At 37.5% G+C, this 12,071-nt stretch overlaps 1 protein-coding gene across 2 annotated transcripts in view; it reads right to left on the bottom strand.

Annotated features, from left to right (window-relative positions):
* Nucleotides 1-12,071, bottom strand: part of KLHL2 (kelch like family member 2) — a 113,087-nt gene that overhangs the window by 20,377 nt on the left and 80,639 nt on the right. For both annotated transcript variants that reach the window (XM_001100501.5, XM_015139450.3), the window contains 3 exons: nucleotides 8,125-8,234; nucleotides 4,964-5,080; nucleotides 3,061-3,210 (listed from right to left, as the gene is read on the bottom strand). In XM_001100501.5, the coding sequence (XP_001100501.1) occupies nucleotides 3,061-3,210; nucleotides 4,964-5,080; nucleotides 8,125-8,234 (377 nt within the window). The remainder of the gene's footprint in view (nucleotides 1-3,060; nucleotides 3,211-4,963; nucleotides 5,081-8,124; nucleotides 8,235-12,071) is intronic.

The raw sequence follows: 12,071 nt of genomic DNA, 5'->3' as shown, positions 1-12,071 counted from the left end.
CCAGAAATATGACAGCACTTATAAAAATACAGATTCCAAAGAGAAAAGCTAACAAAATACAAAAGAAGCAAAACATACATAATTTTTATGATGTACAAATCCAAGGATGCCTTACACAATCTGTTAATTGAGAAGCCAAAACTAATGTCTGAGATATGAAAAGAATCATTCATGCAAATTAAAAATCAGAGCCTAATATAAAAAGTACTAATTCACTCTCACGGTAAAATATTATCAAAACCTTGTAATTTCTTCAGCACGACTACCACATTTTGTTCAATTTGACTCACTATTACGATGATAAAAGGCATCATTAGTATGAAATAATAAGCATAAGCAATTAATCTTTGCTTCATTCTTACCCAACTCCTTAGACTTAATCTGAACATAACAACTCTAAAATGACAAACAGTGATGTTGGAAAATCGTTCATCACCAGCACCTTTTTGAAAATATGTGTGGATAAACAAATACACTGAGAAGGGGTCATACAAGTAACATGCAAAGTCAAAGCAACAGGGCTGCTCACTGCTATCCAGCAGGTCTGCTGCCCCTCCCACCACCCTGATACAGCAGAATGAAAGAGAACCTCCAGGAACCCACATACCCACCACAAAATAACAGCTAGAGAACTGAGAAATCTAAAAGTATAACACAGCTACAGGAGTCCTACTCCAAAACCACAACCAGAGAAGCCCAGAAACAACGTAAACAATGTAAACACACCACCACAAAAGAGAAAGTAAGTACTTGATAGGCTTTTACCGAGAACTCTAGAAGGTTTCAAAAATGACATGTTTATTCCAGAAATCAAAATGACGTGTTTATTCCAGAAATCATTTTCACTCTAAAGGTCTCTGCAGCATAGCTAAATATAGGAAAGTCTGAAGATGCCAGAAGAAGAAATACACAAGAAGAAATTCTTTTCTACAAATATGAAGTATTTAAAAAGTATTAAAGATATAGCACATTATTTAGAAGGAAGTTGCAAAGATTAACATTAAAACAGTAAAATAAAATATGGCAACCTTAGAATTTACTGCCAAGACTGAGCAATTTTTATAAATGGATTATTTTGTAAGAACAAAAACTGACACCAAAAAAGATGGACAAATATGAATTAATGAAGACTTAAAAGATGGGTACTTATAAAAGTAGGTGTAAGGGTATTTGAAAACTGTAAACATGTATAAAATCAGCAGACCCAGCATGAATACCGAGGTATTAAGGGAATGAGCTAATGTACTTACTAAGCCACTTACAATTAGTTCTGAAAAATCTCAGAGAACTGAGGATGGATCAGAAAATTTAAAGAAAGTAAATACCAATTTTCAAACCAGGATAGGAAGTGAATGCCTTGTAAATGCACTTTGTTAAGTGATGATAATTCTGAGTAAAAATTAACAAGATTTTGAGAAAAGCATTTGAACTTCTAGGGGCCGATAAAATAACACACAGAAGGATGTTTAGAAAGTCAGGCCAAATTTGAATCCATTTGATCCTCAACCTCATCAGATGTTATATGCCAAATTACTTATTTTGGCTTAGATAATAAACATAATCATATAGAATGAAACTTTCTGCAGACTGTGTCAGTGGCTGGGTACTTCTAACAAGGTGTCACCAAGAGAGTTCTGAGATCAATTCTAAATTAAAGTATTTACTAATGATCTAGAAAAATAAGTCAACAGCACCCTGGCAAATCTGCAGTTAGTTTTAAATTGAGTACTGTTGTTAGTAATAGGCAAAACAGAAAAACAATACCAATATAGATTTGCAGCAATTAAAAATGTAGACTCCAAAGTAAAACTTAGAAAAATATTAAATACAAGTATTAAAGTGAAAGAATTTAAAAAACATAATCCAACAGAAAGGAGAGAGTAATAACTAAAGACGATATAAGAAAACAAGAGAGAAGAGATTCTTATTTCTTAATCCAGCATTGCCCAAAACATACACAAGAGTTAAAAATAAATACATAAATAAAGTCTTTATATTATGAATCATTCTGATGAGACCATGCACAAAATGGTGCTTAAAGTATTGGTCGTACTATAAAGATGTAAACAGAGCAGAAGGAATTGCCAACAGAGACAGAAATGAGGGGTTATTTCACAAGAAAAACTGAATTGGTAAAACATGAATGGCCACAGCTAAAAAGACCAAGGTAGAATATAAACATTCACATAGGAAAACATGAACACAAGAGACATGGGAAGACATAGGAATGTAGGCTGAAGCGGCTACACATGATGTGCAGGGAACCATCAGATGGTATACAACAGGGAACTGCAATGAGATGAAATGAACAAGCTATTTTATTATCCGTAGTTCTAATGTGTAATTCCATGAAACCATGAGGTCTTTAGTTATTAAATAAATACCTAGCTTACAAAGAAATCTTTTTTTTTTTTTTTTTTTTTTTTTGAGACAGAGCCTGTTGCACTGTTGCCCAGACTGGAGTGCAGTGGCACAATCTCGGCTCACTGCAACCTCCACCTCCTGGGTTCAGGTGATTCTCTGCCTCAGCTTCTTGAGTAGCAGAGATTACAGGCACCTGCCACCACACATGGATAATTTTTGTATTTTTAGTAGAGACATGGTTTCACGATGTTGGCCAGGCTGGTCTCAAACTCCTGACCTCAGGTGATCCGCTGGTCTCGGTCTCCCAAAGTGCTGGGATTACAGGCATGAACCACAGCGCCCCCGGCCTACAGAGAAATCTTTCTACCTGGTCTGATTTTTTCTGGACTATAATTAGAGTTTTCTACTATAATTAGAGCTAATAAAACTCAGAGGGGACAAAAACCAGTTGTCTTCTGTTCTAGAAAAGTGACATCATGTAGTTTATAAAAATTAAATAGAACAAACAATCCCCACCCTTAACATATAAAATCAATAGAGGTTGAATTACAAACACTACAATGCATTCTTAGGCACATTTTCTCTTGAAGGGAAACTAAAACAAATAATAAATCATGGAAATTCAAATAAGCAGAGTACTAACAGCTTCACTATAAGCCTTTCGCATGAATAACAAGCATGAGCAACAGATCCTACTTTGGGAAGGTTCATGGGTGTCCTCAGCCGGGTCCGGACACTCTTCATTAATATACGCTGCTCTGTTGGCAGCAAATGATACTTCATTGCTTCAATGAGGTAATCTTTGCAAGCACTGCTATTCTTGACCAATGCTTCCTCTTCAACCCTCTGTAACAAGAAATCAGACACACCCCCTGAGGGTAGGGCTATTTCATAATTAAATTGCCAAAGAAAAAGAGTAAAGGAGAGGAAAAAAGCAGTAACTATATCCTTTAGTTTAGTCTAAAAGTAAATGAGGAAAGTTTATAAATACAACTAAGAGAAAAATAAATAAAACCAAAAAATGCTCAAGTATCTGGCCTGCAGAGAAAAACATACATAGGTAATAAAAAGAACTGCAATGAAAAATGATAAACTTCAGTGTTAGCTATGGAATATGACGAACTCTTTAGATATTATATCCACCTATTAATCTTTAACCTTTAAGCCAAAAAGTAAGCAAAACAAGAAACAAAATTTAGATAAATGCATCCTTCAGGAGAAGACAATACTAATAAGTTAATGATACCTTTTTCAAATATAAGTGGGCAAGTAAAATATCCCAAAAAGAGATTAGAAATACCTTAAAGCAATGTACCTATAAATCTTGTGCTGCCTAGCCTGACCTCAAATGCAGGACAGGCTTTGGGGTTTGTTTTCTTTTCTTTTTCTTGTTGCAGTCAGAGTCTCACTCTGTCGCCCAGGCTGGAGTTCAGTGGCACAATCCCGGCAAACTCCACCTGCCAGGTTCAAGCAATTCTCCTCTCTCACCTTCTTGAGTAGCTGGGACTATAGGCACCTGCCACCACGTCTGGCTAGTTTTTTGTATTTTTAGTAAAGACGGGGTTTCGCCCCAATAGCCAGGCTGATCTCGAACGCCTGGCCTCACGCAATCTGCCTGCCTCAGCCTCCCAAAGTGCTGGGATTACAGGCGTAAGCCACTGACCGCGCCTGGCCTTTTGGATCATTTTCTTAATACCAGAAGACCCATAATTACATGGATCACAAAAAGTAATGAGGCTTCAAGAAAGTCTAAAATGTTCAAATCTAATTTCTTAATAAATGATTCTTTCAATGGTTTCAGTTATTTAAATAATGCTGAAATGTTCCTAGTGGGATTCTAATAAAAAAAAGAGCAAATTTAAAATTATTTGGAGACCACCAAAGAATCATTTATTCATATTTATTTCAAATAATGTTTTCCCACAGTTTAGAAATAAAGACAGAAATCAAATGCATGCCACTATTAAATTACAAAGTAAAATTAAACAGTATTTGGGTCAGACCTCAAAATTCCAGGTCTGCAGGAGAATCAGAAGAGACTATCAAAAGAAAAAAACAGTAAAGAAGATGCAAAGCAGTGACAGCCACAGGGACATTTATTTACATGTATTTAAACGACCACAAATACTACCTTGGTAAGTGCTAGTACTTGCTTACCCAAATCAAAAATAGCGGCAAAAGCAAATTGCTAAGAATGGGGAATGGCGGCTGGGCACGGGGGCTCACAACGCCTGTAATCCCAGTACTTTGGGAGGCCGAGGCGGGTAGATCACTTGAGGTCAGGAGTTCGAGACCAGCCTGGCCAACAGGGCAAAACCCCATCTCTACTAAAAATATAAAAATTAGCTGGGGTTGTAGCATGCACCTGTAGTCCCAGCTACTCAGTAGGCAGAGGTACAAGAATCACCGGGAGGTGGAGGTTGAGGTGAGCTGAGATGACGCCACTACACTCCAGCCTGCAGGGTCCTTTACTGTCTTCTGTCCTGTACTCCACACATCTGCATTCTACAGCTCTTATCACTGCTTGACAGGGATCTACATGCTGTCAGTCCAGTGACATGGTGCTGTGTGGATTCGTATGTTTTGCATATGCATTTACCTGAACTAAATATTCCCGAGGAAGCAAAGGTAACCGTACATGTTCCATCAGTCGGGCCATAAACTCTTGCCTCACATCCTTGTCATGGTTCACCCATGCTATTACTGCTTCAAATACCTTGCAGAAAATATAGGAGAAGAAAAAATAAGAAATGAGTTGTGTACCAAGACAGCTGGATAAAATATGAGACTACATTTTATATATAACTCTTGCTAAGACATCCAAGTTTAATTCACAGCTCAAATGTTTTCAAAATCCTGACTTGCAACGTACTTACAAAGCCATTCACCCCATTTCTTTTCTGTTCTTTTTTTTTTTTTTTTTTACCCAAAATAATAAAGCAAAGTGATATTCTGGAATGAAAATCATGTACCCTTAGAAACAAGTCATGTTTGGCTTTCCTTCAGGTTTACAAACAAATATTAGACCATACACATAAATTGAAGGTTTGTATAATAGATCAACTCAGCTCTGAAATAGCATAATATACTAAAATGTAGTATTTTGAAAATTTTTTCTACAAATTAAAAAATAAGGGCATTATTATTTATAATACATAATTGTGAGAAAGCTAATAAGCTAATATGAAGACACTGTCTACATCATTTCCTTCTCAACTGATGAATATATCACTTAATAATCTTTAAAGGTTTGCAGGAAATGTTTGACAAAATGCAAATGGATAACTGAGACCAAAAATAGGTTATTTTGATCCAGGAATAAAGCAAGAAACTAAAAATAATGCACATTAAAATAACACCCCTCTTTAATTCATTCTGTCAGCAAGTATTTATCGAGTGTCTCTACGTGCCAGGTGCCAGAGATTAAGTGAACAAGATAGTCGGCCTTCTGGCAATTCTATCTAATATTTCTCAGTTCTGTCTTCTCTCCCCCCTGCTTCTATCATCCCACATCAGAACCTACTGCTCACTGGTATGACTTCAACACCCTCTCATCTGGCCCTCACCTCATTTTTGGTCCATACTGCCCACCACCACCATGACAGCTCATCTCCAAAGATAGCCTCCTAATAAACCACATCTCCCAGATCCATACCCTTATATAGTAACCTTCCACACTGAATCTAAGCTGGCCCTGTGTAACCAGTAGAGTGTAGAGGAAGTGACAGTGTGTGATTTCTGAAGGTAGGTCTTAAGGAGCCTCACTACTTCTACTCTGCTCTCTTGAAATGCTCATCTGAAGGAAGCCAAATGTCATATAAGAAGTCTGGCAATTGAAACCACCACCCCATCACCCCATGAGAAACCCATGCAAGTTACTGAGAAGAAAGGAGGGGAGAGAAGGGAGACCTAGAGAGAAACCAATCAACCCTGAGCCCCAGAGCCAGACAGAAGCGAGTGGAGGAGCCACCTTGGACATCACAGACCCATAAGATGCCATGTGCAGAACTGAAGCTCCAGATGTATGGCTCCAGTAGAACCATGCCAGATATCTCCAGGCATCTGGGTCACCTTAGCTGAGGCCTCAGACACTGTGGAGCGGAGACAGGCTGTCCCTACTGTTCTGCATGAATTCTGACCATAGAATTGTTAGCATAATAAAATGGTTGTTGTTTATGCTTTTACATTTGGCAATGACTTGAGTAGCAGCAGAAAACCAGAACAGCTCTCATGATATTTCTATAATGCAGGTTTTAGCACAGTTTTCCCCTCTTGCTTAAAACCCCTTTAAGGCTCATCACTACAATATAGTTAATTTTCTTTAACATAGCTGAGAAGATATTTTATTATATCATCTTCCCATTTTATCTTCCACCAATGTATCATATTCTAAACTCCCATCATACTGAATACATTGAATACAATTATTCTTTCACACCTCTTTATATTTGTATATTCTGCTTCTTTTACCTGGAATGCCCTCTGCATTCCCACCCATCCCTATTTCTCTGGCAAACTCAGACTCATTATTAAAAGACTTGAAATATACATCTGAACCAAGCTGAACTACCATCCCCATCCCTATCCCATTCCTGGAAAAGTTAAATTCTTCTAAGGCACCCTTTACAGCATTCTGTAATCAATTATTTACTCTACTGGTTGTCCCACTAGTCTATGAGTAACAAATTCTATTTTGCTAATGTTCTCTTCTCTAGGAGCCCATGGCAGTTTCTGGTACATGGTAGGCACTCAATACATGTCTATTAAGTGTGAAAGTAATGTCATCTTCCTCTGTATTTCTAGGATGCTAAGACTATATATGTCACAAATGCTTTCACATTTTTTAATACTGTAAATATTAAAGTAAATGTGTCCTTTACCTCCAGGTGAAATGAATATCCTTGAGAAAGAGAATCAGAATTTACACAACTTGAAATGCAAAGCACACAAAGGAGAAACTCAAGTTTCGTTTCCTCTAAGTACAGCTTTTGTGCTCTGATTCCCATGTGCTACAAAACCCAACCAAAGAAAACCAGCCCACTAAAAGGAGCTTCTCTCTCCAACTATATGAAAAGTGCAGGTGGATGACAAAGGTAATCTGAAATGTGGAGAGACAAAAGACTACAACCAGAAGCAGCAGCTGCACAGAGAGAGAGGGAGAGAGGGAGACAGGGAGGGAGGGAGGGAGGGAGGCAGGGAGGCAGGGAGGCAGGGAGGCTGAACGGACTGGCAGGGGTGAGGTATTATGTCACAGAGAACCAATCTAAAGGAAGGTGACAATCAAGAATGTTCAGTCTAGAACTACCAAAACTTCACCATCCTAGGTAACCTCTTTCAACTCAGAAGACAGCAAAACTACTTTAGTGACAAACATTATGGTCACATCATAATTCCTATAGGCATCGAGTTGTAGGAAGAAACTGCTTTCCAAAAAAGCATTTGTTTCAGATAGTTTAATGTGTGCAAGCTCTTGCTGTGGAGGTCAAGTACAAAATTGTAATGGCTAAAAATTTAGGGAATCTCCCACGAAGTGAAGACACAGAGTAATTTACATAGACAATCAACAAGTCCTGAGTTTCTTTTTTTTCTCCTGGAATCTTTTCCTGAAGTAATTAGCTGAGTTTCTTAACTTTCAGATGAAACATCACTGGCTGTCACTACACATACAGGATCACAAAGCTACACAAAAATGTGCAATTAAAAAAATAAATAAATAAAGGGAAACATCATTGTACACTGGGAAAAGAAAAATATCCTTACCTTTTCTTCTGAAGAAATGGTAAGTTTGTCACTTGAGATTAAGCTGCACACTTGTTCAATGCCAAGATTGAGAAATTCTTCACTAAGTACGACATCTGTAAAATGTTGCTCTGTTTGGGAATTAAAAAGAAAATCCATTAATATCAACATTCCATTATCATAGTTTCAAAATGCTTTAAAAAGGTTTTTCTTAATTTAATCTAACTTAAGAATGAGAAAACCAGTTGCACGCCTCCAGGCAAGAATTAACAAGATAAACCCAAAGAAACTTATAGATACCTGGGGATGTACCTTCAGTGATTTGTTTATACAACAGCACATTAGCAGTGCAAGTAGGGAAGCTGCCTTAATATACAGGCACTTAGCTGAATCACTCTTGCTTTACATGGTGGTATTTTAGGCTTAAAAAATCTATTCCTTATATGGTATGACACTATCAGTACTTAAATTTGTAAAACCTTTTGATTATATAAATCAGATAAAGAACATGATGTTATATTGTCATATCCCACATGTCACATCATGTGAAACATTAGAGGGTTTTTCCTTACAGAGTAAGGAAAAAAGCCTTGCTTTATTTGGAAACTAAAGAAATCTCAAATGCTGGTCAATCTGAATATATGACCAACATTTTTTTAAAAAGAGACAGAACTGGGCCGGGTGCAGTGGTCACACCTGTAATCCCAGCACTTTGGGAGGTAGAGGTGGGCAGATCACGAGGTCAGGAGATTGAGACCATCCTGGCTAACACAGTGAAACCTCGTCTCTACTAAAAATACAAAAAAAAAAAAAAAAATTAGCCAGGGGTGGTGGTGGGCGCCTGTAGTCCCAGTTACTTGGGAGGCTGAGGCAGGAGAGTGGCATGCATCTAGAAGGCGGAGCTTGCAGTGAGCTGAGATCACGCCACTGCACCCAAGCCTGGGCAACAGAGTAAGATTCTGTCTCCAAAAAAAAAAAGTTCACCCCAAGATAACTATAAAAATAATAAGCAGCTCTAAAATGTTTGTATTTACAAAATTTTTTGAAACTCAAAAATTTTTTGACACACAATTGTCTGAAACTCAGATTTGACCAAGCAAGGTACTGTCCTGAAATAAATAGGAAATTGAAGATGAAAATGACAAATACAGTTGGATGTCCATATGCACAAGTTCTACATCTGCAGATTCAACCAACTGGTGGTTCAACCAATCTCAAATCAAAAATATTGAGGAAAAAAATAACAATATAATAAAAAACAACTATTTACATAGCACATACACTATATTAGGTATTATAAATAATCTAGGGATTATTTAAAGTACATGGGAAGCCAAGTAGAGTGGTTCACACCTGTAATCCCAGCATATTGAGAGGCTGAGGCAGGAGAATTGTTTGAAACCAAGAGTTCAAGACCCTGTCTCTACAAAAAATTTAAAAATTAGCCAGGCACAGTAGTGCACATCTGTAGTCCCAGCTACTTGGGAGGCTGAGGCAGGAGGAGTTTGAGGCTGCAGTGAGCTAGGATCACACCGTTGCTCTCCAGCCTAGGCAACTGGGTAATGACTTGTCTCTTTAAAAAAAATAAAAATTAAAAATAAAGTATACAGGAGGATGTGCATAGGTTGTATGCAAATACTACCCCATTTTATATAAGGGACTGGAGAACCCATGGATTTTGGTATCTGTTGGGGGTCCTAGAACCAACAACCCATGGATGTAGATACCAAGGGATGACTATAGATTGAAGCAACAGAATAGAGAGCCCAGAAACAGACCCCACAAAAACACAGTCAACTGATCTGTGACAAAGAAGCAAAGGCAATTCAATAGAGAAAGAACAGTCTTTTCAACAAATGATGTTGCAACAACTGAACATGCAAAACAGTAAATCTAGACACAGACTCCACCTCTCACAAAAATTAACTCAAAATGGATCAGCGACTTAAATGTAAAACACAAAACTTAGCTTCTAGAAGATAACATAGGAGAAAATTTAACGAATCTTGGGTATGGCAACGACTTTTTAGATACAACATCAAAAGTATTACCCATGAAAAAAAAAATGGTTAAGTTAGACTTCATTAAAATTAACAACTTCTGCTCTGCAAAGGATGCTCTTAAGAAATTAAAAGACAAGTCACAGACTGGGGGAAAATCTTTGCAAAACACGTAACTGATAAAGGACTGTTACCTAAAATATAAAAAGAGCACTTAAAGCTCAACAATAAGAAAATAAACAACTCAACTAAACAATGGGCAAAAAGATCTAAATGGACACTTCACCAAAGAAGACATACACAGATGGCAAATAAGCATATGGAAAGATGCTCAATATTACATGTCATTAGAGAAATGCATACTAAAACATCAATGAGATACCATTTACATATCTATTAAATCTAGCTAAAATCCAAAACACTGACAACACCAATGCTGACAAGGACGTGGATTGACAGGAACTTTCATTCACTGCTGGTAGGAAATCAGTTTAGCAGTTTCTTCCAAAATCAAACAAACTCCACCCCCTGAGTTCAAGCAAGTTTCCTGACTCAGCCTTCTGAGTAGCTGGGATTACAGGTGCATACCACCTTACCCAGCTAATTTTTGTATTTTTAGTAGAGACAGGGTTTCACCATCTTGGCTAGGCTGGTCTCGAACTCCTGACTCAGGTGAACCTCCAGGCTCAGCCTTCCAAAGTGCTGGGATTACTGGCATAAGCCATCGCACCCAGCCAGATTACAGATTTTAAAAAGCCATCATGACTAATTGCAAAAGTACCTTCTATATCTAAAATATAATCCCACTAATTCCTGGCGTTACCAGAAGTTTATATAAAAAAAAATTATATGCTAGGAAAGTTTTCTTTATACACTAAGAAAAAAGGGAAAACTTTTTCAATAGTTGAGTTTGTTTTTTAAAGACTGAACATATTTAAACAAACAAACAAAGAGAAAACAAGGTTCTTTATATTAAGAGTTCCAAAGTAGGCCGGGTGCAGTGGCTCACGCCTGTAACCCCAGAATCTCGGGAGGCTGAGGAGGGTGGGTCACTTGAGTCCAGGGATTCAAGACCAGTCTGGACAACATAATAAAACACCATCTCTACAAAAAATTAGCTGGGCATGGTGGTGCATGTCTGTAGTCCCAGTTACTTGGGAGACTAAGGTAGGAGAATCACCTGTGCCCAGGAGGTCAAGGCTGCAGTGAGCCACGATTGTGCCACTATACCCCTGCCTGAGCAACAGAGTGAGACTCTGTCTCAAAAAAAACAAAAAACAAAAAACAAAAAACAAAACAGTTCTAAAATAATGAGAAATAAATTCATTTTAATGAAAAGCTGGCAAACAGTATATAAATTTAGAAACATTTATGTATACCAACTTGGAAATTCAAACAGAAAACATAGCAGCCACTGAACAAAAAGAGAAGCTAACATAAACCTCTTTCTATCCGTTATAAAAATATTTTCACCTTCAAATGTATGTCTACAGTGATTTTGGGTTAAGCTTCTTCTGCATATTTTAAATCTGAATCGAAGCAAGAGATGCTGGCCTCCTTATGCTTTTCATGAGGGGAAAGAACTCTCCAGTGGTAACAAACATAACTGAGAGAACACAACCTTTCGATACTGTGACTACGTGTTGTCTTAGTCTCTGCTTCACTGATCAGAAAAAAATGGATTGCTAAAAAGCCAAGTTGGTGGTGATTTTTTAAAAGTCAGCAATTACATAAATGTAGAAGGGCATTAGTAAACTCTATCCAAAACCAAGTCTGGGATCTAAATTCATCGTGTATTCTTTCCTAGTGTAGCAAAGAAGGTTAAGAGGGCAAGGAAAATAGTCAACTATTACAATTTTATTGACAAAACCATAACATAGCTGTCACTCAAACAAACACCACCCCTTCACCACTTACAAAAAAAAAAAAACCAAAAAACCATTATCCTAAAGGAAAAGTGAAGAACTA

Source organism: Macaca mulatta, chromosome 5, assembly GCF_049350105.2.
Source record: "Macaca mulatta isolate MMU2019108-1 chromosome 5, T2T-MMU8v2.0, whole genome shotgun sequence".
NCBI classification, from domain to species: Eukaryota; Metazoa; Chordata; class Mammalia; order Primates; family Cercopithecidae; genus Macaca; species Macaca mulatta.
This window is presented reverse-complemented; position numbering and strand designations above follow the sequence as displayed.